This window comes from Pogona vitticeps, chromosome 6, assembly GCF_051106095.1.
Source record: "Pogona vitticeps strain Pit_001003342236 chromosome 6, PviZW2.1, whole genome shotgun sequence".
NCBI classification, from domain to species: Eukaryota; Metazoa; Chordata; class Lepidosauria; order Squamata; family Agamidae; genus Pogona; species Pogona vitticeps.
The window spans coordinates 100,806,586-100,833,976 of record NC_135788.1 but is presented as its reverse complement, the minus strand read 5'-3'; the positions used below and the strand labels follow the sequence as shown (position 1 = coordinate 100,833,976).

The 27,391-nt window shown below is 41.9% G+C and overlaps 2 protein-coding genes across 4 annotated transcripts in view; both read right to left on the bottom strand.

Moving 5' to 3' along the window:
* CPT1C (carnitine palmitoyltransferase 1C) overlaps positions 1-19,466 on the bottom strand; it is a 49,276-nt gene extending 29,810 nt beyond the window's left edge. For 2 of the 3 annotated variants that reach the window (XM_073004410.2, XM_020794025.3), the window contains exons 1-2: positions 19,068-19,466; positions 18,603-18,656 (exon numbers count right to left, since the gene is read on the bottom strand). The gene's annotated coding sequence lies outside the window, so the exon portion shown is untranslated. The remainder of the gene's footprint in view (positions 1-18,602; positions 18,657-19,067) is intronic. The other variant, XM_078377989.1, reaches the window with a different exon arrangement.
* A 4,171-nt stretch (positions 19,467-23,637) lies between these two features.
* Positions 23,638-27,151, bottom strand: LOC144583671 (uncharacterized). Its single transcript, XM_078377984.1, has 4 exons — positions 27,049-27,151; positions 26,123-26,214; positions 25,835-25,996; positions 23,638-24,492 (listed from the first exon to the last, which is right to left on the bottom strand). The coding sequence occupies exons 2-4, from the start codon at positions 26,203-26,205 to the stop codon at positions 24,264-24,266; spliced, it is 474 nt and encodes a 157-aa protein (XP_078234110.1). The 5' UTR covers positions 26,206-26,214; positions 27,049-27,151; the 3' UTR covers positions 23,638-24,263.
* Positions 27,152-27,391: the final 240 nt, after the last annotated feature.

Genomic DNA, 27,391 nt, shown 5'->3' with positions numbered 1-27,391 from the left:
ATGCTGGACCAGTCATTCCTTTTCAGCATGATCTGCCTCAGAAGGTTGTTGTGAAGATAAAAGTAAGGGAGGAAGAGAGCCCTTTATGCTACCTTGACCTCACTGGAGGAAAGCTTGGGTATAAACTCAAAGCAACCACAACACAAGGACTAGGTACATGCACAAGCCTTCCCAAAACTGAGCGCTCCAGACCTGTTATACTACAACTCCCATCAGCCCTCAGCAAGCACAGCTGCTGGCCATCTAATCCACAGAACCCAGGCTAAGAAAAGTTGGTCTACACCAATAAATTTAAAAATCAAAAAAGTGTCCCTGGTTGCACTACAGCACACTTTCCCTCTCCTTCTTTGACCCATCTAGCTCGCTCTCTCCCTGACCCAGACATCACTGCTCTTCCTTCAGATGGAGACTTCTCTTCCTCTTTACACATTCCCATTCCATAGCAGTGGTGTAAACTTCCCTTTCTTCTCACCAGCTCTAGCTCTCATTCATTTCCCAGTTCTCCCTGCTTTGAAAAAAAATAAACTTTAACTCCATACATGTATTTGTAGAAGATGGTTTAATCTTTCTGCAACATAAGAAGATAAGAACTTATCATTTACATTGAACAGCTACATTGGGCAATATAAATTAAATTGAAAATAAATCAAATTTCTCTGTTGATATTTTCACCAACTGCCATCTGTTGGCAAAGGTTCTGGGAACATTCACTGCTTCTCATATTAGGCAAGAAACTTACAACTTCCCTGACTTCCTCATCTGCCAGCATGTGTTGGCTTGTGCAGAAAAGGGGGACTTCCAAACTTCTAGAATCACCTTGGACCCAAATATTAACTCTCACTTGGGGAGCTGATTCTGAAAGAGGGGTTTGGAGATTCCCATACAGGATTTACTACACACTTCCTGCCAAATGCAACCCCTGTTGCTATGACAACTGCCTCCTGTTGCCAGGCAATGAAAGGGAGTGGTAGGAAAGCTGGTAAAGAAGGGGGGGCAGGAATTTTTGCCATAGCAACTCAAGAATATGAGCCCTTCCCAGAACACTTTTTAAAAACTCACTCTTCTGTTTTGCCAAATGAAGAGACAACATGCTCTTATCAGACTTGTAAGAGAGTTTCGGCAACTAGATGCTACAGGAAAATAGTTGATTAATAAATCCCTGAAGTCATGACTCTAATAGGATTTTTAAGGTAGAGATATTTAAGGAGTGGTTTTACCAGTTCCACTCCCCCAGTAAGTTTCCATGGCCAAGCAGAGATTTGAACCCTGTTCTCCAGAGACTTAGGCTGTCACTCAAATCATGACTACCAGTCACAAAAGCCAAAACTTCCCATCCCTTAAAGGAGTCTTCCTCAACCTGGTACTTGGCCAGCTTGGATTGATAGGGATTCAAGACCAGCTTATCTTTGAAGGGCACCAGGTCAAAGAAGGCTGCCCCAGAATCCAAGAATCCTGGTTTCCAAAATATTCCATTCTGAGAAACACTGCAGGATTCATTTGGGGAAGAGGCTGTCTCAGAGATGGCATTACCTAGTTTCCTGCCCCAGCTGTAGGTAGATGGCCATCCCATCCCCTTGATCAGAATTCTAGTTTATTTACACGGTACAAAAGGTAGACTGTGCTGACTTCATTGGTAAGGCCAATGTGAGGTCATAATATAATATCTGGAAGGCTTGGCTAGAAAGAGTACAGAAAGGATTAAATAAGGGAGACCCAGTTTATGAAAAATGAGGGGAGTACATAGACAAGTATCAGTACAGAAGACCCATTCATATATGGAGAGATTTATTTATTTATTTAATTTATTAGATTTATTCCCCGCCCATCTAGACTGAAGTCTATTCTGGGCAGCTAACAATAAAAATGGAATAAAAACAATATAATAAAGTAAAAAACAATAATAGTAATGTGGTACAAGATGGGGAAAAGAAAAAAATTCAAGTGAAAGCCTGCCTAAAGAGCCAGGTTTAAGTTTGCTCTTAAAAACACCCAGCAAGGGAGCCAGACAGATCTCTGAGGGCAAACTGCTCCAAAGTCAAGGGGCCACTGCTGAGAAGGCCTGGTTTCTTGTTCTTTTTCTCTGGGCCTCCCTCGGCGTTAGGCCCCTCAGCTGCCCTTCTTGGCTAGAACAAGTGGTTCGGGTAGATATAGGAGGCACTCTTCTCAGCCTGCCCCAGTATGAGAGCTACATTTAATGCCAATACTATGGTGTTAAATCCTCTGTCCATATGAAGACTGCAGCCAAGTGATCAGAAGAAGACTGAAGCTCAGGAGGGCAACTATGAAGGAACAAGAAAATATTCTTAAGAATCCATCTATACTGTGATATGCCTGCTAAATACTAAAAAAATATTTATTTCCTATTATTTTTTATTTACTGTAGTTATATCTGATCTTTCTCCCAGTGAAGGGATGCAAGGCAGTGAACGCCACATCAAAAGCATGGTATGAAAGCTGGACCGTGAACCAGGTGGACAGGAGCAGAACCTACTCATTTAAATTGTGGTGTTTTATGGCTGCCATCGACTGTCAGAAAATGCATCCCAGAAGTCTCAGCAGAAGCAAAAATGACTAACCCCGAAACTATCACACTTCAGGCACACCATGAGTACCTAAGACCTACTGAAAAAGACAGTAACTCTGAGCAAAGTTGGAAGCCACAAGAAAAGGAATTGACTCAATAAAGAAAGCTGTGACCATTTGTTTGCAAAACGTGAGTAGAGCTGTTAATAAAAGGCCCTTTTGGAAGCTATTAAGCGGTAAGGTTGCCATAAGTTGGCAATTACATGGCAATACGTAACAACAAGATTTACCCTGTCATACTTGTTTGTTTTTAACCGGCTGTCCAAAAAGTGCTTCGGAGCGAAACACTGACCTCCTGCCACCTGCCAGCTTTATTCTCAGAATGCCTTTGTGCCTAAATATGGACCCAGGGGCATGCTCTGGCAGCAGAAACAGCAGGTGGCTAGAGTCCAGCACTTCCTTATGAAGCACTCTCAGCTGCCAATGGCCCCTGAAGAAGAAGGAGGGAATCCTGTCACTGTTGCTAGTGGAAAGGTGATCCTGAAAAAGACAGAAATGTGCGACAGGAGTAAGTGATCTTTGTGTTACAGGAGTGTGGGGTAAGAGAGAGAAAATGGGAAAGAGACCTTGAAAGAGAATAAAACTGATTTAAAGACGTAGGATCAGAACCCAACATTGTCTTGTACAAAGTTACTTGTCTTGGTCTCTGCAGTCTGACTGGAAAAGATGAGGACAGGAGGAAAAAACAAAGACCAATTTGAGGTGATTTTACTCAGTAAAGGGAGCCAAGACATTGATCACACAAGACCCGAACAGAGTTGAATGACAGGATTTTTGGATGTCACAGATTCATAGGGCTCCTTTTTAGTCAGAAGTGAGAAGTGAAAGCTGTTTTCAAAACAACTGGAAGAAATAAATTTCCAGGAGTAGATGAGATACTGACAAACCTACTTCAAGCGACAAAGACTGAATCTGACAAAACTCTAAAAAGAATATGCCAACAAATATGGAAAAGAAAACAATGGGCCACAGATTGGAAATTTTCAATATACATTTCAATCCCCAAGAAAGGAGATGTCCATGGAGTGCAGTAACTATAGGACCATTGTATTAATTTCATGCAAACAAAGTGACGCTCATGGTTTTGCAGCAAAGACTTTTACCATATACTGTATGGAGTAAGAAATGCCTGGTGTTCAAGAAGGATTCCAAAAGGAAGAGCCACTAGAGATCACATTGGAAATACACGTTGCCTACTGCAATGCACCAAAGAATTTTAAAAGATCAGTCTATGCTTTATAGACTACAGGAAACCTTTGACTGTGTGGATCATGAGAAGCTATCAACTCTTCTAAAAGCAATGGGTGTGTCACAACATTTGATTGACCTGATCTGTAACCTATATTGTGGACCAGAAGCTATTAAGCCTGAATATGGAAAAAGTGAATGACAAAAGTATCAGACAAAGTTGTATATTATCTTCCTGGCTATTCAATTTGTAGATCATACAGTATGGGAAGCTGGATTTGATGAAGAAGCAGTGAAATTTAATTGAAGCAGAAGTAGCCGCCTAGAGTGGTCCATCGGTCCAGATAGGCGGGGTATAAATCAAATAAATAAATAAATAAATAGCACTTTCAGATATGAAGAGGATGCCATATTATTGGCAGAAAGCAGTAATGACTTGAAACAACTCCTGATGAAGGTGAAAGAAGAAAATACAAAAACAGTTAAACATTAAGAAGGGAAAAAATTGTAACTGCAGAAGAACTACATAATTTCAATGTTGACAATGAAGGAACCAAAATTGTTCAAAAGTAGTGTATACCTCAGTTCAGTCATAAATCCAATAGAGATTGTAGCTAAGAAATCAGAAAACTAAGACTCGGAAAGGCAGCTATGAAGGAACAAAAAAAATAATCAAGTGTAAAGGTGTGCCACTGAAGACCAAGATCACATCATTGTATTCCCAATTACTCTCTAAGGATATTAGCAAGATATTCCCTCCTATAAGTTTACAATGTATGTTTGAAAATGTAGGGGGAAACTTCCTGTGCTTTAGGACAGGTGACAAAAATAGTAGAAAACAACTTTGGAAACCTACTCACATATGTAAAACTGATTAAGGTGCTGGGTTAAAAATAACCCACAGGCAGTTCAGCTACCCCACTAAACAGCACCAACTATGCTTTGAGGTTATATGTTTTTATTATTAGCCCTCTTAATGCTTTCGTTGTTTCGTTTAATCATTTAGTCATGTCCAACTCTTCGTGACCCCATGGACCAGAGCACGCCAGGCCCTCCTATCTTCCACTGCTTCCCAGAGTTGGGTCAAATTCATGTTGGTTGCTTCGCAGACACTGTCCAGCCATCTCATCCTCTGTCGTCCCCTTCTCCTCTTGCCGTCACACTTTCCTAACATCAAGGTCTTTTCCAAGGAGTCTTCTCTTCTCATGAGATGGCCAAAGTACTGGAGCCTCAGCTTCAGGATCTGTCCTTCCAGTGAGCACTCAGGGTTAATTTCCTTCAGAATGGATAGGTTTGTTCTCCTTGCAGTCCAGGGGACCCTTAATGCTTTACATTTCCCTATATAACTTTTATATACATTATCAAAGCATTTTTACAACAGTCCTATGAGATAGTGTCGCACAATTCTCCCTGTATTCTATACATGAGAAGAGGCTGACTTATCCCATGAGGAAGAGGAAGAGAAGTGAAGGCAGGAAGGGTTCAATGCCTTCATGTTAGTCTCCAAGTGCAGAGCTTGATGAAGAAAGGGTCTTATAGCTGGAGACCTATGTGGGCAGGAGTTCTGCTTTGGGGACCTTAATGTGATACCTGCTCAGCGGTGACTCTTACACCTTTTCTCCTAGGACAGGGAAAGGGTCTATGGGCTTCACAAAGCTGGCTGCTGAATAGACCAGGATAGACCAGAGGCAGACAATGTAGTCTTCTGGGTGCTGTTGGAAAGTAACTCTTAGCTATGATAGCTAAAACGTACGGGAGCTGCAGTACAACATTCTTGCCAAACTTGAAGCAGACCTCGGGTCTGATCTGGCAGGGCTTTTTTTCAAGTTCTTATAAGAACTCATGAAAGGAGGCAATGCATTTCAAAAAGCTTTGGGAATGCTTCTGCATTACTCCTCTGAACTTGCATAGAATTCTCTAGCATGTTTTAAAAACCAATTATCTCTTACCAATCGTTAGGGGCATAACGATTGCAAAGAAGCAAACATTCTCATGTTAGACAGAGTAGAGTGACTTGTTCCAACAGAGCCACAGGAACTTGCACTGCCATAGCAACATAGGGAGGAAAGCTAACAGAAACCTGACCAGTAAAAGGAAATTTTAGAGATGTCAGAAGACAGTATGTTCAAATCCTTGCTCTCTTGAATTTAAACAAGTCTAGAAGACTAGAGCCAATCTGATTCTTCTGGACCTTTCAGAAATTAGGACACAGAGTGAAACACTAGAACTGCTAGCTATTAGCTCCCTTCCATTCTTACTCCACTCCTCTTTGTATGAAATAAAAAGAGACTATTCAAAGTGTGGGCTGAGCAAGCACAAAGGGTAGAGCAGTGGGGTTGATAAGGCATAATGATGGAGAGAGGAAGGGATGTTGTAGGTCTCAACAAAGACTCAAAACAGCTTTTTAAGCTCAGGAGAGCATAAGATACTACACTTGATCTTAGCTAACAGGTTGAGAAGCAACGTGATGTAAGATAAACTATGGAAAAAATGAACATATACAGTCATTAATATACCGTGTCCTTCCCAGGTAAGCAGGGTGTGAACCCAGGTGTCCTGGCAAGAGCCCAACTAGGCAAAAGTTGATGCTCTTTAACCTAGATTCATCCTCCTCCAAGGCCTTGCACAACTTCCTCAACCTCCTTCAAGATGTTCAGATACACAGCTGCAAGCTAGAACAGCCTTTCTCAATACCTGTGCCCTCCAGTGACCCATAAAAACCCCCAAAACAAGCCTCTCTCATAGTTGTGCACCCCCAAATGAGTTGGACTGCAATTCTCATGCTCTCCCAGCCAGCACAGCCAGTGACCTGATCTAGATATAGACTACATCAATAAGTACGAAGACTTCAGATTCTACAAAGGAATGAAAAACTTGAGTGTCCCATGATGCAGCATCATAACTTAGGGAGAAAACCCACCCACCTACACAAAAGTATTTCCTGTCTACTGCGTAGGACTGCAGGGCAGCCTAGCAGGCAGGAGTCACCTTTCCCTCCCTTTAAGAAATTGCTTGGAGCATGATGGTAGGTGGTAATAGTCTAGAGTGACAGAGTATTTCCATTAATGTATCAGGAGTGTTATGGAGGGATACTCCCTGAGATTTAGTAATAAAGTAGTGCAACTGAATACAAAGGAAAGTGTGTAGTGAGGGAAAATTCATTAGCAACTTTAAAAAGTCAGTTTAACCAACATTCATGTTAAATTCTATGATTTTTATTTTATGATAGAAGTTCTCGTGTAATTTACAGCACAAGCTTCAATGAAATACTTGCATATCAAAGATGCTATCACCAGAATGTTACACTCCCACTGATTTTCTTACCAATCAACTATGATCTCTGTATTTTGATATCTATATTTTTATATTATGTATGAATATTTGCCATTTATTCTCTTTCTCTTATGTCTGACGAACTGGACTTGTTCACAAAAGCTCACATTAAAAAATAGAAAAGTTAGTATTTAAGGTGCCATCATGTTTTTTTACTTTTCATTTGCTCTTTTTTTTACTTTTATTTGGTTTTTATCTATAATATCTGTACAATTATTGTAACAAACAGCAAGTCCTGTATAATAGATTTAAGACAATCTTGCCTTTTCCTAGACCTCAACTCCAAACGCACTGATGTGATCTTGCATAAGTGGATGAATACTTTAAAATGGGGTGTTAGTTGGTTAAGTTCTGCTGTGCATGGCCTGCTAAGAACCGGATGCAGCTGGGCTAGAACAGAAAGGAAGAGACTGCATCCCTTCTCCACCCCACCCTTCCCACAGCATAAGCAAATATTGTTGCCTTCAGCTCAGTCTAAGCTTCAGCAGATTTTAAAATAGTTTGTATTTGTTGCATGATGGTAAGACAAAGGCTAACTCAAACTGTAAACCAGGACTGAAATCCAGGTTATTAAAGAAGGAAGAGAACCAAACACCTTATAATCCATATGGCTGTTGGCTTTACTCACACCAGGGAAAACCCCGGTTGCATTTATATTGCTGTTGTCTCAAAAGATGGGACTATAGCCTTAGTTAGCAAATATATTCCACTGAATTAAGTACGTCTTACTCCCAGGTAAGTCAGGTTCCAATTACCGCCATAACTACAATTAGTTCTCACTGAAATTAGTGGAGCTTACTCCATCAATTTAATGGGGCTTAAATGCTGACTAGACAGTTTAGTGAACTGGGAGTTGGGAATTCTACCAATTCTACACTCTACCTAGAAAACCTTGAGAAGGGTCACTTTAAGAATAGATTTGATGGCACAGATTATGAAATACAAGTAAGGCTGCAGTCCTAAACCCATTTCTGTCAGACTGAGCCCTAATAAACTCTATGAGGCATCCATCTGAGTACACATGTATAGAACTGTGCTGTTGATCTGGATCCAACACAGAGACTTTAGCAGTGCTTCAGTGTTTCGTCATGAGAGCAGGAAGATTAAGACCATGTGGAGGAGAGTTGTGAATTAATTTGAGTATTGAAGACCACTTGACTTTCTCAGAGTTGAGGGTGGAAAAAGAATCCAGAGTTTTTTTCTGCAACATTCACCTAAATTATACACAGAATATGCAGATTGCTTCTGGAATCCATGATTCCTGAAATACCTGCAAAGAGATGGTTTAAAGTAAGAATGAGAAACATTGATTTGCCTGAAGGCCAAACTTGTGCTCCCAGCATCCATGGTGGCCACATATAGCCCAGAAATAATAAAAAATATCGAAAAAAATTGAAAACAGAAGTGGCTGGACATCTATTTCTGACTTTCTGAGTTGGGAAGATTAAAGGATTTCAGGACCTGTAATCCCCACAATGCAAAAACTGCTGTATTGGCCACAGAAAATCTCCAGGAATTGAAGAAAATCATTCCTTCCCCTCTACTGGGAGCCATAAGAGAGGCACTTTGAGGGCTTGAACACTTCAAAACCAGTGTTGTGGCACTACTTGCCTTCTATGGGTAGCATTTTGCCCTCTGATCTAGAGAGTTAGAACAAGGAGGATGTGAACCCAGGAGTCTTGCTGGAACAAGACCGTAATAAAGAAAAAGATTCTTTCAGACAGGAACAGCTGACTACTCAATTCTTTAGGCCAGTGCTTCCCAACCTTGGGTCTCCTGGTTGTTTTTAGGACTGCAACTCACCAAGGCTGGCCAGAATTTCTGGGAGTTTTAGAACATCTAGGAACCACTGCATTAAGCACATGAAACAACAAAGTTGCCTGGGTTCATGGAAGAAATGCTTCTGGATCAGAGTTATACAAGCACTCCAAGAGAAGTTTTAGATGTCACTGTAACCAGTATCCGTGCTAATAGAAAGAAGCTCCCTTGTGGTCCTTGGCTTAATTTGAAAAGCCTTCTGCAAGCATCAGGTGCTTGAAAGTGCAAGAGTGATATACAGTATGTCCTCCCTAACAGTCTACTACAGTGGTCCCCAACCTTGGGCCTCCAGATGTTCTTGGACTACAACTCCCAGAAGCCTTGACCACCACCTCTGCTGGCCAGGATTTCTGGGAGTTGAAGTCCAAGGACATCTGGAGGCCCAAGGTTGGGGACCACTGGTCTACTAGATATTAGAGAAAGGGGGGAGGGAGAGGACTGATTATCAGCATGCAACACTCATGCACACAGTTTATGCCTGAAGGAATATGGCCTTCGACACAAAAAAAGTTCGCACCCTTTATTTGGAAGTATAGTCATTCTTTGGACCTGATAACAGCTCTGTCTTCTCATTCACCAAGGTCTGTTCCTATTAACACATTATCATGGATGCCTAATATTCTGATCAGAAAGGACCACAAAACTCATCTACATGAAATTGCTAATGAAATCCACTGAAAATCCCACCCTCAAGCCCTGAGACTCTCCACTCTGCTCAACATCCCCCAAAGTCAATAATGACATTCAAAAGACACCAATTTTCCCTAAACATTGTCTCTTAACAAATAGAATTTACAAAAGCAACAAAGCTTCAAAGGTGTGTTTTTCCTACTTGGAAAGTCTGAATGTCATTGAAAACAAAGAGCTTCTTATTAGTTCTCAAAGTGCGGGTTAGAAAAGAAAGATTTGGAAATACCATTTATTCACAGGAATGATTGCTTATGCAAAATCAGGCCTGCTAACCTAAGGCCAGATGTACACAATACAGGATTCTCCACAAATGGCTCCCTCACCACTATGTGTTATAATTTTGCCCAAAAACAAAGTATACTATCAGATGGAAATTCAGTGCATTGGTTCTGTTATGAACAGACAGGTTGGAATCCAATGGACAAAAGGAAAATATTTCTGCTCACCTAACATACTATCTGCACATTTCTTCCTATAACAAGGTTAAGCACTGCTGTAGCCCATTGAAACAACAGTGAAATGTAGGAACTGGTTTCTAAACATCTGCACCATTTACTGTGACTGTCTCTTCTTCATTCTTGCAGATACTGGGGAATAAATGTCCGGGAGCAAAAGGAGCTAAAAAAATATTTCCAAAATTCCCCTGTAGAAATATCTGCTACTGAATATTACTAAAGCACAGGATGGCAGCTTGAGAAACCATGTAGGACTGCATGGAACCCAAAAGGACCATATCATCACTAAACTTTTTAGTTTTCTGCCTCTCAAGCAGTTGCCATCAAACATCAGTGACTCTTGATGGTGCATAAGGATGCTTTGAACGTTCTCCTCTGTCACAGAATCTTATGAATCTGCAAGGTGGAATATCCACTTCCCTCCTGAAGTGAATGAAAGAGATGGGAAGAATCCCCTATGATTTTGGTAGAACAACTGTGTAATGGGACCTGCAAAAACATGATGGTAGAACCTCATGTTGTGCATCCCTAGCTTAAACAGATGCTATAACATTTTTTTTAATTTTCGGAGCCATTCTAGCTAACTGTTTGCATTCCATGGGCCTAAAGTGTGTACACCACTGAGCAAATGAGTCATTTTATGAATACTCTGGTTCTGTAATAAAGCTACCGACATTTGGCAATAAAAGTTTCATGGTACGTAAGCATACACATGCCAAAGAACAGCATCTTCAGCAGCACCAAATCCAGCACATGGATTACTAGAAGACTATTCCTCAAGCTGTGAATTATCAGACTTTGAGGACCTGAGTGCACATATGAAATGAAAAAGTATAACCAATTTGAACTGTGCAGTTTATTATCACACTTTTCCCCCCTAGCTATCATTCAAGGTTAGAACCACGAAAGGTACACTGTTATGAGAGAAAGCAAAATTTCTATAAACTAAATATAAACTTTCATGCTTCCCCTTAGACATCAGGCTCTCTGGCCCCCTGCCTCCCCACACAGCACTTTGCTTCAAAAGCACAATCAGACTTATATGGCTTGCAGAATATAACAGTTGCTTAATTTGCAGGTGGTGCTGTCCACAGACAGCTGGTGCTGATCTGCCCCAGGCAATTTGCAGGCCAGCTCCCAAGTGGAATTGGGTCATGATGGTAAGAGCTTAATCAGAGCTGCTGCTTTCAAATGGGTTTCATGTTGTTTCACCCCACTGGCTTATTAAGTAAAATGACTGGAGTGCAATTTTGCAAATGGAGAAAAGCCACAAAAGCAAAACTGGTCCCCAACTGTCCGTTTCTAATTTGGCTCAGCATTTTGCAATGAGTAGAGAAAGAGATTTGTTTCTGTTTTCCCCAAAGCAGCCAGATGCTTTTTACTGCACTCTAACAGGGCTTTTCCAGCAACCTTCAATTTACCATAAGAAAAGCATACAGATGTTTGTGGTTGATGCCAGCAGACATGCAGAATTACTCAAGCCAGACCTGTTGAATAAAAGAAGGAGGCTGTCATCCCACAGAGACACTGAGATGAGTGACACATCCACTCTGGCTTTTCCAGTGTTTCCCAAACAGGGATGAAGTGGTGGGGTGGGGGGGGGAAAGCATTGATAAACATCATAAATAAAATGTCAACATGCAATAGAAAGAGTTTTTAATCTCTTGCTACCCTTCTCCTATTACCAATTGGAAAGGGAGAAAAGAAAGTGTTTTCACGGCAAAGAACATCATGAGGGAAATATTGGTAACCTGGCAGATTGTGGTAAGAATACCCATTTATCACATCAGTGGAGCAAAACTGGAATGTCATATTTAACCCTAACAAGAACTGTGACAAAAATAACCGGCAACCTCCAGGGATCGAGGCATCTTGTTGACACAGTAAAAAGAATTTATTGTCTCTTTGATATATTATTGTAATTTTTTTAACAGTATTATTGCTTAATTTCTTTTTAGGGAGTCTGTTAGCTGCCTTGAACTCTGCTTCTGCAATGGAAAAGCAGTATTTTCACAATGTGATAAATAAATGAATACATTTCAGCAGAGAGGACACTGGTTTCAGGCTTGCAAATCAACTTTGCTTTTAATTACAACTTCCAGGAACAATGCGCAAAACATTGGCCCAGGCCCATACACCTACATAAAGACTCCAGGAGCAGGAGGCCTCTGTGAATGCATTCAGCATAGAGATTTGTGATCAGTACAAACACCAAGGCTACAGGTCCTTCCACGTGAACATTCACTTCTATTCTTTCCCCTAGATTTACTTTTACCGCAATCTAATTTGCAGGAAAAGAGTCTTTTTCGTTGCTTCCAATGACAATCTAGTCAGCATGTGTCATCAAGTTAATTCTGACTTATAGCATGATTACTATTAAGTGATAATCCAATTTTGTGATTTAGAGTTGCTCTAGATTTACCTCTAGATACTTATTTCATTTCTGTCCATGCCCTGCAGTTAAAGGTTGCTGAAGAATCATGCTTCACTGCCCTATAAAGTAACATTCCCACCAAGAAAACTTGCTTTATCAACTATACCTCCCTTCCTATCCACCCAAATCTATGAAGAACATCTGTGATATTGTGCAGAATCACAAACCCTGGGCACCACACAGAACTGTATACTGAAACATGATGTGTGGGCTTAAAGTCAATGTACATAAAAAGTCACCATTGCCAAATCCCCTCCAAGTCTACACCAAACATATGTGCTACCCAGATGTTTGCCCCTACAGTTGTGAAATATACCCATCATAAGCTTAGAGGATGCCCCCCAAAATTGATCATCTCCCTTCTACACCTAGGCCAAACATACGTTATTTATGTGTTGTTACATGGCAAAACACTCTTGCTCCATGTTTTAACTCTCTTTTTTTGTATCTGCAGTAACAATAGTACAGTAGTTAATTAATATTTGTACACTTGAACTGGTTAAGAGAATTAGAATAAATTTCTCAAACAATCACCACCTCCCTTTGAAGGACTTCAGGAACCCTACCGCCCAGACTCATCACATCCAACCTGTTAGCCCACTGAATCATATTTAAAAGATGCCTCATCTGTAAACCATCATGTCAACATAACCACCAATTGCCAGCAACCGAGAAACAGCTTATTCTACACGTTACTTGTGCATCAGCGCAAATTTTACAAACAGAACCAAATTCACAATGGCAGCAAAATGTGCCAGATCTGCCAATCCAGTCTACTCTGGTGAGTGTTTTACACAACAATGAAATGCAGAGCAGAAAGAAAATATACATTTCAGAAAGAGATGTGGAACTAGGCAATCGTTAATTAATTGCCTTAGTCACCAGAAACACATAACTATAGTTTCAGTCAGTGGAGATTATTATTTTTATAATCTTTTAAAAACATTCAGCAACTATACAGTAGAGGGCTAAACATTATTTTGTAAAAAAGTATTATTCTGGTCATGTTCGGTTCAATTCTAGGATAGAAAGAAGACTGTAGTGGTATTCCTCAGGTATTTTATCCTGGGAATTTCAAACAAGAACAGAGATATTGGATCCTTTGAAAGAGGGCACAGCATTCAAACAGCATGACCTTGCAGAACGGTTTGCTGACAGTAGAAATAAGCATCTCATCAGCACCAAGATCCTATAGACCAATAGCACACTTCCATCTTATTGCATCTACAACATTGATCTCCCCCAAAGATCACCTCCTACAAAGGAAAAGCACTAAGATGACCAGAAACATCATTATATGCAGAAATGAATTATGCTTAAGTGTTAGGGCTTATCTTTAAATCAGTAGCAAAATACTCCTTAAATTCATGTCCTCTTCCTAGAATGGCAGTCCTGTCCATTGTTCCCATCTAGCGTTAGGTCTTTTGGGGTCCCACCCAGTGAAAACAAACACTCCAGAATGAAGTAAACCAGAACTGGATTGAAAGCCTGTCCATTCATTTCATTCTGAAATCAGGGAGAACACTACCTTTGAAACATCTGCCTCTCACTCATAATCTATAATACAAAATGAGTGAATTAATAATGAATGGCCTCAAGCATGCTTTTCCAGGAGAAAACATACCGAAGACAGGAAGGGAAACAAGGCAGGAACATGGAAGAGAAGAACTGGAGACAAAAGGCATCAGACACAGGACTTGACAATCCTGGGAATAAGTGTCTTGCTAGAACCACATTGTATCCAGAGAAGCCAAATGTTCTGCCAAAAAGCCACCACTATCCAGTTGTATCCCACCAAAAGCCCTACTCCCTCTAAACCTATTTTCATGTGTGTGATGCTTTGCAACCAACTTGGAAAAGTTACCTTTTTGAACTACAATTCCCAGAATCCACCAGCCAGCATGATCATTTCCGAGGTCTAATTGCAGCTCAGCAAAAATTTCACATAATTCAGGAGATCTCTGTCCCTTGCAGAAACCTCTTTTTACAGAATCCATCCCAGAACAGTGTCTCCTCATTTGCCCAATTTCTCCAAATTCCAGTCCAAATTCTTCAACACCCATTCCAGGTCCTCACTAGATTCCTCCAGCCTTTGTCACTTCCATAAAACCCCAAAGAATGGCAACCTTACTTGCTTTGATTCCCAATCCTTTAATTAGCCTTCCCCAATCTGGTTCAAATGTCATGCTGGCTGTGGAGAACCAGGGCTGTATTATAATAATTCTGCAGGATGTTAGGTTGAAAGAACTGTGTCCTGAATACAGGAACATTATTTTGGGTCGATAACTAATTTGGAAGGCTTTCAGACCACTCCATCATCCTCACCACCACAGTAATCCTCATCTCCACCCCATCCCCTCTAAATCATTTGGTCCAAGAACTTACTGCTCACCAGGGTTGTATCTCCTCAGCACAGGCAAAAACTCCCACTGGTTCCCCACAGCCTCCTCAGGTGAATATGTTCCCAGACTTTTTCCTCAATTCCCTCCCACCTCAAAACGAGTCAGACTTGTTTCCTTCAGCAGGTCTGATGTTTTGGATAAGTATACTCACTCAATGCACACCCCTACATGTGCAAAGAAAAGAGGGTGAGGGAAGAAAAGTGAGGAAACCTCCAGGATATGGAAGACAGAGGTCTTTGGGCCAAAATAAACAAAATAATTCCACTTCTATTTGACAACAGGAAGTTGTTCTGTCTGTTTCTTAACCACCGCCAACTCAAAGATATACTTATCCTTTCAAGTAATTACCTCTAATGATAACTTCTTGCCTCACAAAAATAAATATTTCTTTTCATGCTATGTAACAAATCCAGAATATGCATGGCTTTCAGATTTATCTTTAGGCTTACCGGTGACCTACGTCAAGGAAGGGTAAGGAAACTTTGGACCTCCAAATGCTTTGAGCTAGAACACTTATAATCTTTTACCCTCAGCTGTCCTGGAGGACATTGATGGACGTTATAAGCAAAAACATCCAGAGGGCGAAAGGTTCTCCAGACTGGCCTACATTTGTTAAAGAGAATGAGAGCATGTGCAGGGCTGAGAATAGATTAGCAATTAGGAGACCCAGGTTCATGTCCCCAATAAGCTGCAAAATATCACTGGCTGACTTTGGGTCAGTTACGCTCTTTTAGTGTGACCTACATCATTGTGAAGGATAAATGGGAGAGAAGCATGTACTTGGTCTTGAGATTGTTAGAAGACATGTGAGATATACTGTATTTTTCGCTCCATAAGACACACCTTTCCATAAGACACACTTCATTTTTAGGGGAGGAAAACAGGAAAAAAATTCTGGCAATTTCGGCCTACTGGGCCTGCGGGGGTAGGGGTGGGAGGAGCCTCAGAAGGGTCTGAGAGTACCTTCCAGGACCCTTCCGAGGCTCCCCCACCCCCCCGTGCGGGGCCAGTGGGGTGGGTGGGTGGCGGGAGCCTCCGAAGGGTCCTGGAAAGCATGCTTGGACCATTCCAAGGCTCCCCCTGCCCCACCACGGGGTCAGCAGGGGTGAAACCGCCAGCTTCCAGGACTCTTCTGAGGCTTTCCAAGCCTCAGAAGGGTCCTGGAAGGTCACGGTTTCGCCCCTGCTGGCCCCGCGGGAGTAGGTGGGTGGGGGAGCCTCCAAAGGGTCCTGGAAGTCACTTTGGAGGCTCCCCCCACCATCCCCCCGCTGGGCCCTGGGGAGCGCTGTTTTACAGTATTCACTCCATAAGACACAGAGACTTCCCACCACTTTTTTGGGGGGGGGGAGTGCATCTTATAGAGTGAAAAATACAGTAAATGTAAGTATGTAGCACACAATTTAGACTGTGAGAATATGTTTCTAATTGCACAACTGTTTGGACATTCCATACCATCCTGCAATCAACTCTTCCTACCTAAGCCTATCCAATTTAATCAACATCCTGCTAGCATGTATAGTACTGTACTTTTAATTTTTCAATGTTTTATCATTTATTTATTTATTTATTTATTTATTTATTTATTTATTTATTTATTTTATTTTATTTTATTTTATTTATACCCCGCCTATCTAGTCATTTCAACCACTCTAGGCGGCAAACAGATGATTAAGGAGCACAGCATTAAGCATATACAGCAACAGTGGGCAACAAATCCCTACTGCTTGGAGAGCTGCTCCTGTGATCATCATCATTATCATCTTAGAACTGCAGAGACGCAAAGGACCTACTGGATCATGAAGTCAATCCCTTGTCAAGGGGACATAGTAGGGAACTGAACTTCCAGCCTTTGGCTCCATTTTCAGATACCTAAACCACTATGTCATACCCTCATTTTTTAGAAAAATGGAGGCAAGTGTTTACTTAAAAAGCATCCTTATGCTTTCTAGTGGCCAATATATATACATTTTTTAAAATCCTGGGGTGCTCCAGCTGTTGTTCCCCCTCAAAACATAGTAAATTATCCCTATGTCCCCTAGAGGGTGCTCCAGGACTTATCTGAGCCAAAATTGGGATTGTATAGCTGCTGGGCGGGGACACTAGTGCTGAAAAGTACATTTCAGCCCCAGGCTTCATGTGGTCCACAGAACAGATATTGCTCATCTTTGACATGCAGTGAATATAGGACATCTCAAGCAGAAATTTTACTTCTAACATTAGGGCATGGCACTATATTTCAAGAGGTCTCAAGGCCAGCATGCCACCACATCTTATGGTACTATCTCGTTCAGTTAAGGCAGATTTATTTCGTACTGGCTTAGAAATACCCAACTGCCTGTTGAGAGGAAGGACTCACAAAGTTACATAAGAATCACGTATCTCATGGTAATTTTAAAAACAGAATGCTCATTAAGTTCAGTGGGACTTACTCCTACATATTTATTCATAGGAATAAATGCAAATCAAAAGTTGTAGTCTCCTAGGACTGGTTTTCATTTTCAGAAAAGATGGGAGACCCTCACATGCAAAATGTGTAACATCCAGTTTGGCTGTTCTATTGTCTCAAACCATCATAGAGAGAAACATTTATGAAACAGAAAAGGTTATATGCCTCCAGTCTTTAAAGTCACTTATTGTGCCATAAATCATTAACCTCAGTATCTATGAACAGGTATACTAGTAGACATTTTTGTCATCTAGTAATTTTTATGGCCTTACATGCAAACTTGCATCAGAGTTGTGAAATTTTCCTTTTTTGGACTGTGACTCCCAGACTTCCTAAGCATCATGATTACTGCCTGGATGATTATAAGAGTTTTAGTTCAGAAAATGTCTACATGCTCTGGACTGCATAATTGAACTCAGAATAGAAGGATATTTTAAAAATCCTTTCCCAGATTCCTGTTTATATTTTTGTTGGTAATTAACCACATCAAAATGTTAATAACAGAGGAACAGGAGCATAAATCTGAAAATCCAGTGGAGGACCACTACAATAATTACCTCCATTATCTCTCCCGCCCAAAGTGCTCCTCCATTTCCCTATCCTGGTCTCCATATTTCTCAAGAAGGAAGCAGCTCACACCCCTCATTTACTTATTTGACCTATATTCCATCTTTCTTTAATCATAGAACTCTAGAATTCCCAGATGTGTCTTATTCAGACACTGACCAGAACCAAGCTTGCAGGTGATTAAATCATGTGCAACCAGACTACAACATAAGCAAATATACACGCCACAGATTTCTACATTCTTTTGGAATCTAGAAGGTAAGTGCAGATATATAACTCCTTTTGGGACCAGTTTGAGGGTGAAGGAAGAATGGAAAAGTAGTGTAAGAGAAAAGTCCTGTTTCCCTTCAAAGCTTCAGGGGCCAAGCACTTAAATCTTCGCTTTCCCCACTAGTGAGAAAGAACACAGCCAAGCAAAACCAGAAAAGGCAAAATTCTGAAAAATCAAAGTCTATTGAACACAGTCCCTACTCATCCCTCTCATCTGATGCTCCCTCCCCATCATTTCCCTTGTGCTAACAAAACATTGATCATCTTCTGCTTTGCCTGAGCAGTGGCTGCACTGGCCTGCCTATAAATACCATCCAGTGTGCCCTTAGGGAGCCACTATGGCCAGCTGTTGTGCCCATACAGTACTTCGCATCCCCACCACAAGACCCTCAAGCCTTTCTAAGGAGACAACATACCTCTTTCACCAGCAAACCTCATTGAAATCCCCGGGATGGGTCAGGCTGCCAATTCTGAGGAAGCAAAACACACAGGACAAAAAGAGGTCAGACAGGAACTTCCTGTTTTAAGCCCACCAGAAACTGGGATCCACTGCCCCCCCCCCGGGATCAGCAAGGAAGAGGCCTAGTGCTTGGATTAGGCTCCCCTTTTAAGCAGCCCTGAATTCCTCCCTTTTTTAAACCCATGAAACCCACCCCCCAACACACACACACAAGGCAAGCATAATTTCTACTCCAACCTGCTACCCCAGTGACCCATCACAGCAGCCCTGGCTCTCAGCCCATCACCCACTTTCCCAGTTTAAAGCGCGCGCGCACACACACATACACCCCAAGCCTTTAGCATCAGCCTCTCTTGCACCCACCCACTGCCCCAACCTCCTCTCCTTCCCAGGGAAACCAGGAGTCCTAGAAAGTACTCACCTTGCTGCCCTGGGGGGAAGCCCCAGTCAAGAGCATCCTGACCCACTTCTGGGGCGGGGTCATGCTCCAAACCTATGCCCTTCCACCACCACCCCCTTTACCAGCTCGTTCTTGCCGGGTCAGCAACAGCATCCTTCCCCCCTCTTTCTCCTCCTCCTCTTCCCATCCTCTCTTTTTGTCTCTCCCTCTTAGCTGGGCGATTTCTGTCTTCTCCTGTTCCTCCCTTAATTCCGCCCCCTCCCCTCCACTTTCCTGGGCAACCGCCTTCTCGTCTACCCCCTATTCAGCTGAACCCTTTCCTCTCCTCCGGCTGGCTGCTCCCTCGCTGGCCTTTGAGCATCTCCCATCATCGCCCCGCTCGCCATGCCGGCTCCGGCGAACCAATGATTTTCCCAACATGCCCCGCGCCGCTTTATTGCCTTTCTGACTACAATACCGTTTGCCGTCTCTAGAGCCCGCCCGGAGCAAACACTGAGACTCTTAAAAGATGGTCGTCCGAGGTCGGCTAAAGATCCCCTGACCTTCTCAACTCTGGGTTGACGTTCAGCATTTCTTGATTTAACCGCTGGCTACGATGGTTCTCAGGAACTCGGAGTCTTCTTGAATCCCAGGCTCCCCGCCCCCTCTCCCTCATGCTCGGATGGGTGCCCATCTTTTATCAGGAACATTCCCAATATTCTAGCCCTCATTAAAGCAAGAGTGTTCCAAGGCATTTTTCCAGGCTGCTGGTGCTGGTGTTGAAGAAAGATGCATAATGGTATATTCATGTGCTGCTACAATATAGTGACTCTGCCTTTGTACATGAAAACAATGAATAAATATAGAACTTACACATAGGTGTGCGATTCTATTTGCCACAAAGCACTGCTTTGCATGTTAATGATTATTTTGCTTGCAGGTGGTGCTTTTAAAATAAATTGTATTAATACAAGATGCTCCCAGTCCCGTTACTTTCAGATGCAGGTATGTACAATGGTATGAGAAAAGGGGGCATTGTTAATGGCTACTGCCAGGCTGTGGAATGTTACATACAGCACTGGTGGTACCTGTCTGTCATGGGTTTGGAGGGAAAGTTCCATCCTATGGGGAGTGGAAGGCGGGACATCAGGGGGAGGAGCTGTACTGTATATATATGTGGAGCTTGTGTGGAGAAGTTAGGAGAAGAAGCTGGAGTGGGAGTCTGTGTGTCAGACTGAGTACAACTGTGTGTCAGTTAGTACCTACCTGATAGGTTCAGGTTTCTTTATAGGTAGCCAGAACTGATAGGTTCAGGGTCTGTGCTTTACTTTAAAGTGTTCTGTGTGAACCAAACTGTTGTATGTATGATTGAGACTTTGCCACGTTACAGTATCTTATTTTACTTGATCTTTTTATTTACCCTGTTTGTTATTTAAATAAACCTTGTTCTTTTGTTGGTTAAAAATCCATTCCTGGTCTGTGTGACTCCTTATAGGGAATGGTTGGTGGCAGCTTAGTTATAGGGTGACATACTCCAGTAGGTCTGGGGTTGTCACATGGAACTCCCTGCTAAAGGAGGCCAGATTACTCTGCTTGCTATTGTCTTTCACTCAAGAAGCTGAGATCTTTCTGGTCAAGCAACCTTTCAGCAATCGCTCAGCTCACTGTTGAGAAAGGAAAGGAGTTTGGTTAAAAAAAAAATAGATGCTGCATTTTAATGTGTTTTCAAATTGTTTTTAATGCAATAATGTGCGTGCTATCTTGAATTATAGTCCTGGAAGAAAGTAAGGATATAAAAATGAAATAAATAAATTGAAAATAATTGTCATTTGTGTGGCTAGCACTAGTATTGTAGAGAGTGAGGTATTACTGTTAATCAGCAGGTTTTGGGTGTCGTGAATGGGTTGAAAATAGTTATTGGTTATTTTGTTTTTAAATCTTTACTGGAAGGGATTTTTTGTTGTTGTATGGTATACTGTGTATATACTTACAATGACAATAAATTATATTATTATTATTATTATTATTATTATTATTATTATTATTATTATTATTATTATTATTATTATTATTATTATTATTATTATTATTATTATTATTATTATTATTATTAAGGGATGGCACCTTAAAGGATTATCTGCCTCAAGTGTCAGAATAACTTTGATTATATTGGGGGCTATAGATGCTACTATGTACCTTGATTTTGGACAGTTGGAGACTCCATTTGCTGTTTTGTTTAAAGTAGAAAAATATTTTGGTATAGACAAGGTAACTCATGTCCTATTTTTCAGGCAAATTAAACCAATGAGTGAAATATGAATGTACCCTGTCACAATGACACATCCAACCATGCATATTACAAACAGCCTATCATTTCACATGCTGCAGCTGAAGATTTATACTTTTGATGATGATGATGATGACGACAATGACTAGGTTTAGTCCAGGATATGTCACTAACTGAGGCACGTATGGGCTCTCCATTCCAGATACAGAAGCCCATTAGACTGGCTACTAAATCTTACCTCAAAACTAGTAATGGGATAACATTTTCAACTGCACCTGAGTATACTGTATTAGTTTTGGGGCAGACAACAGGGTTTTGTGGCAAATACAATCCTGTCTTTCCAAGACAGAAGAAGTGAGGAGGCTCAGGATGCCTTTTATTTTTCCTTCATCACTAGAGTCCACCACCTGAGGCAGCTTCCTCTGTTTCCCTTATGGAAGGCCCAGTCCAATGGTGCTTTCAAATGTTCAGAGTGTTTCAGATGTAATAATCCTTACAAAAACCTCGTAAAGCAGACCATATTATAGAATGGGTCAGACTGAGTCAGAATGCTTGTCTACTTTGCTTACATTCAAACCACGGATATATACATGTGTACCACTTTGTCCTAGCGACTGTTCAAGACCCATTCTGACTATTGATATTATAGGATGATTGTGGTTTTTAAATATCCCTTTAACCAAGAAACGGGGAATCTTTGACTCTCTAGTCCTCACAGTCTTTTAGCATTAATCTTGCTCTGTAGAGCTGTTGACATTTGTAGGCCAAAACATCTGGAATGTCAACGGCTTGCCACATATCTTAGTTTTTAAAAATAATTGGAGGACAGTCTGCTGTACAAATGGTACGTGTTAAACATGTCTCCCTACTTTAATCTCAAATATTGGAGGATATACCACTGGAATTGTATTAGTAGTTCATTTTTAAAATTAAATGTGCAGAGGAATTGAAATGGGACTTAAGAGTAATACTTTCTGACCCAGAAGATCTTCTAATAGCAAATTGGGACAATAGCTTCTCCAAAGAGCCACTCTTGGCTGGGACAACAGTTGCCTGTGTGAGCTCTCAGACCCACTGGGCCTTTGTCAAAGCGGCTTCTCTGGCTTGTCTCATAATATGGAATCTGGAGCTTCATAAACCTCTTTTGATTTGCCACAGTGCAAACGTTTTGATGCATGTGTTAGTGTCAATATACCTTTGCCTCTTTTTAATTTTATTTTAAGGAAGGGGCACAGCACTTCAGTGTTCTAGTTGGAAATAACAGGCGACAGGCAGTTGAGAGGAAGTAATACCTCCACAAGTGCCCCCTTTGCATTGGGTCGGGTGATTACACAGAGCAGAGAGTGGGCAAATCCAATGTCAGCCCAACTGGTGCAAATTTAAACTACTCCTGCCAGCTGAACAAAACAAGACAATTCCCCACTAAAAAGAGACAACTCCATAATGAGCTTTCCTGAACTTTATGTTGTGTAGTCACTGGTTTTTTTTTTTTGTTGTTGTTGTTTTGCCTTATCTGGTATGAACTGCAGGGTAAATAACTAACACAGTTGCCTCCCAACTCAGAAAACCAGAATTGTAGCTCACAATTTAATTTGTCTAACCAGGGCTTCTCTCTTCTTTCTGAGAGTATGGGCACCCTAATTTTCTCTAACCCATTTTATTTTGTGGCTAAAGAGAGAGAGAACTGAGTGTCCATTTAGCCATGTAGCTCATTCAGAGCTTTAAGCCAGTCATCGCCATTACATTTACCTCACAGGATTGTGAGGAGAATAAAAAGAAGGATAAATCCCATATGCCACCCCAAACACCTCGGAGCAAGAAGATTAAAATGTAACTTACAATAAAGTATTTTAATGGTTATTTATGAGTGCAAAAATAAGTTGCATATATAATTTTATCAGTCAACAAAATGACATACAGAGATTTTAATGATATATTTCCACAGGACTAGTCAGTTCTTTAGGTGCAATACAATGACCAGAATTAGCGATGTGTGTGCTCTAAGCATCCTGAGTTTCCAGCAGTCAAACCAGAGCACTCATTAACTCATTCCACTCTGATTTGTTTTTAAAGGAACACCCAAGGCTTGAGGAGAAATGTCATCAGTTTGTAGCAACTCATCTACCCAATAAGAATCCTGTAATTCTATCTCCTGCAAATCTGGGAGTTCTCCCAATTATTGGCTTCATCATGACAGCAAATGGTTTCCCTTAGCCTTATGGCAATACACACACACACACACACATACACACACACACACATACACACACACACACACACACACACACCACAATTGAAGCAAAGCAACAAATACACCATTGTAGATTCCATGTTGGAAAAATATATATCTTTACTAACAATGTTTTCCTCAAAACAGTTCCATGTGTACAAATTAAGTAAAAGATCCTACAAGGCAAAAATGCTGTGGGACTCCTTTGATTCCACCCCACTCACCACCCTGCCTGTGTTGCTATAAGTGAGATAAAGTCAGCTTCTCTTTCTGCAGAGGTGCATTGCAGAGCTGTTCTGGGGTTTTTTTCAACGCCCTTTCTATTAGCTGCCTTGGATTATTACAGTGTTTTGAACTGTGGCATCATGCCGGTGGTGGTCCAGTGCTAGGTACACTCTTGCACATGTCACTTCACTGCATGGACAAAAGAGGTCAGTACAGAGCAGAGAGTGATTCGCACCCTAATGATCGGTACCACTCTGAAGCCTACATCCCTGCAAAGCTAGGAACGCTAAACTCCGGAAGTGGGGAGGGAGAACCCTTCTGCCATCGCAAGTCTTACACAGTGACTGTATCTGCCAACAAAGTCCCAGCCCACTGCTGTTTCTGTATCAGAGCCTTCCAGTTGCTGGGGTGTATCCAGCCCATTCTCTGAGTTCTTGCAGATCCCCAGAACCCAGTTCTGTCGGTGATCGTACTCCTTTTGCCAGCACAGGATCTCTTAAGTAGGAGTGGGCACGCCATGCCCAGCTGCCCGGCGTTTCCTGCGCCCGTAGCCCATGGGATCAGTTGTGCTCTTGTTGTTCTTGTGGGATTCCTCTTTCTGGGCATTGCTCCCGTAGCGGTATAGCAGATTGGCAAGGTTCTGGATCTGGCAAGTGCCGAGGTGGCATCCACGCATGGGAGGTGAAGCCATGAGCTGCCTTGGAACACGGTGCAGGGGAACGGAGCTGTGAGTAAGAAAGAAAAAGTTAGATGCAAAAAATGCCTTAGGAAGGATTACAGGGTCTAAAGGAGGAGGAACAATTATCTGAATATCTTTCTGAGGAAATGGAGCTTGGCAAAGAACTTTGCTCAGAGCTAAAGTTTGGACCAAGATTGTCCCAAGTCCAGAAACTTGTTTTAGCACAGCCCAGATAAACTGTTTTGCCTACAGAAGGCTTGTGCACCAAGAAAGAAAGGGGACTTCACTTCAAAATTTCTGAACCCATTCCCTCTCTCACTTCCTCAGAAGCAACACACGTGGGTATTCTCCACTCTGAAAGCTACGTAGTTTTCAGGTGAGTTTCAGAACTTAAAACATGTTACTTTCTGAATTATAGCTCCCATAATCCTGTAAGCAGAAGTCTTACTGGCTGGGGGGGATTGTGGGAGTTCTATTCTGAAAGAGTAACTTTTCCAGTGTCTGGTAAATGAACAAGAACAGTGAGAAACTAATTTCTCAATGAGGAGCTAAGCCCAGTTGCTTTCCCCTGTTAATGCATAAAGGCAGGCGGCTGAGATGTGATTCCCACAAACACAGAGATAACTAGGGCTACAGAAAAGTAAGCAACCACCCAGTAACAGTTCGCCCTTTCTAGTTCGAAATGGTCTAGTGCAGGCAGTTGCCATTGCAAATAGAGCCAGTTCATGCCCCCAAATGTGTGGAGAGCAGAAAGCCCTCAGCAGAAATGCATTGGCACATATTAGAGACCTAACCAGTTACTTCCTCATTAAATCAGGGAGGAAAATCTTAACCTGCAAAACTCATGTTTACTAGAAATCTATTAAAAACTCTGAAAATGTGGGGTAGAGAAGAAAGTATTTTGCATGTTTTCCCTGAAACAAAAGGGCTTGAATTTGCATCGAACTAGTCAAGTGCAGCACTTAACTTCTGTCGGTATGGGGGGAGGGAATGACCTCGGGGGGGGGGGACATGAGGCTTCTGAGCCACACTTTGCCTTAAAATGGGGTGCAAGAATTCTAAAGTAAGGTTGGGCATTTTGGACTGCAACTTCCATCAGTCCTAGGCCTCAGTGCCAATTGTCAGAGGTGATGGGTGTTGCAGTTCAGCATCTGAGGGGCACAAATTCACTTGCTCACCCTGCCCTAGAGGCATGTGAGGTTGGTTAAAGAAAGGAGCCGCAGAAGGCAGGATTCCTGGATCTCCTGGAAGAAAAAGGAGATCCGGTTCCTTAATGCAGCAAAGCTGATCTAGCCAGAGTGAAGTCAAGCAATACTTCCAAGAGAAGTTCTCATTCCATCACTGCCACTTGTAACTGCCTTGATCTTCTTCCTAACAACGTTGCTTACCTCTTAAATAAGCTCAGTTGGTTTTTTGCTTCCTCCACCTGTACCCATTTGGTGGGCTTTTCTCCTGCCTCCAGCCCAGGCTGCTGAGGGACATGACCGTCTGCTCCGCCATGGATCTTCAGGAGCTGTTTCAGGAAGGAGGAAACAGGAGGGGGCTGCCGCCTATGACAGACAGAAAATATCCAGGGTGGTGGTTAAAACTTGTGAAATTAAAGGGAAGAAGATCCATCTCCCCCCACCTCCCAGTCCTCTTCTTAAATCATAATCTTCCCTAAATCTGCATCTCACCTGTCTAGTCCAGGTGTCCTCCAGGGCTGACATGTTGATGTCATCAGCAAACAGGCCATTACAAAAATACTTCTTGAATCCATGCTTATGACCTGGGAAAAGGGAGACAAAGGATAACCTCAAATACAGCTCATCTTGGCTTAACCTAGTATTAATGTTCACCCATATAGCTTATGAATTAATAACAGAAGTGCTTCTGAACATGGGCAGATTGCCTTTTTCTATTGCCTGCCAACTATTCCTCCTTAACAGGCACATTTTGAAAAGGGGTGTGATTTCAATGCAGGCTTAAATCACAGCATGCTGACATCTCTCTTTTTTCTAAGATGACTAAAGCTCTAGAAAGCAACAATAATCCATCACACAGCAGTGAGTCTATTTGAGCCTTTGCTGCTATCTTATTGGAAATAGCCATTTCATGCTCAAATGTACTTTCCCCCCCACCCCATATTTGAAGATAGCCATTTGTCATATCTATTTATATAGGCACTTAATTTATTTTATTCATTACATTATTTGCATTATTTTTTTTCAATGCTCAAGGCAACGTACATTGTTCTTTCCTGCACATTTCATCACCATAACAGCTCTGAGAAGTAGGCCAGGTTGAGAGACTGTGACTAACCCAAGGTCAATAAGTTTCATGTTTGAGTGAGGATTTGAATCCAGGTCTCCTGACTCATAGTCCAAACCTCTAGCCACCAGACCATACTAATTTTCTCCTAGCCCAACCCATTATGTGGACTTTGAATAGGCAACATCACTTTTTAAAGTCAAAGTGGCAAAAAGCCTTTTGTGGAAGACCACTAGGCATCAGGCAAGGGTCTTATAACCGTAGGTCCCAAAGAACCAAAAGCTCCTGGGAATCCAATCCAGTCTCGTCACATTTATGAATTAAGAAGTGAGCTGGAAATTGAGACACCCACCTGAGTTTTCTAGAAGTCTGATCCAGTCCAGTCCAGTCTAATGACGTTTCCTCCTTGGTAGGTAAATGGCTTGGTCTAGCAACAACTGTGTGTCTGTGTCAAGCTGATCTGGAAGTGCAGCTTATATGCTATTAGGCAGGAGGTGGAGCCACTGAAGCTGGCTGGGAAGTCTTCAGAACCAGACAGGATGGAGGTGGGTCCTTCCTCCTTGCTTGGAAGGATAAGCAGGGGCAGAATCCTATCCCTCCCCCCGACTCATGCTTTTTGTCATGCACGTACTGCAGTCAGACTGACTCACCAGGAACCTGAGCATCCTGTCTGGCACTACAGGGGTCCCATTACT

Coding starts and splice junctions, on each gene's coding strand:
- LOC144583671 (XM_078377984.1), bottom strand. CDS start 26,205: ATGGATTCAAGAAGTATTTTTGTAATGGCCTGTTTGCTGATGACATCA. Junction 25,997..26,122: donor AGGACACCTGGACTAGACAG/GTGAGATGCAGA, acceptor TGTCTGTCATAG/GCGGCAGCCCCCTCCTGTTT. Junction 24,493..25,834: donor CAACTGAGCTTATTTAAGAG/GTAAGCAACGTT, acceptor TCTTACTCACAG/CTCCGTTCCCCTGCACCGTG.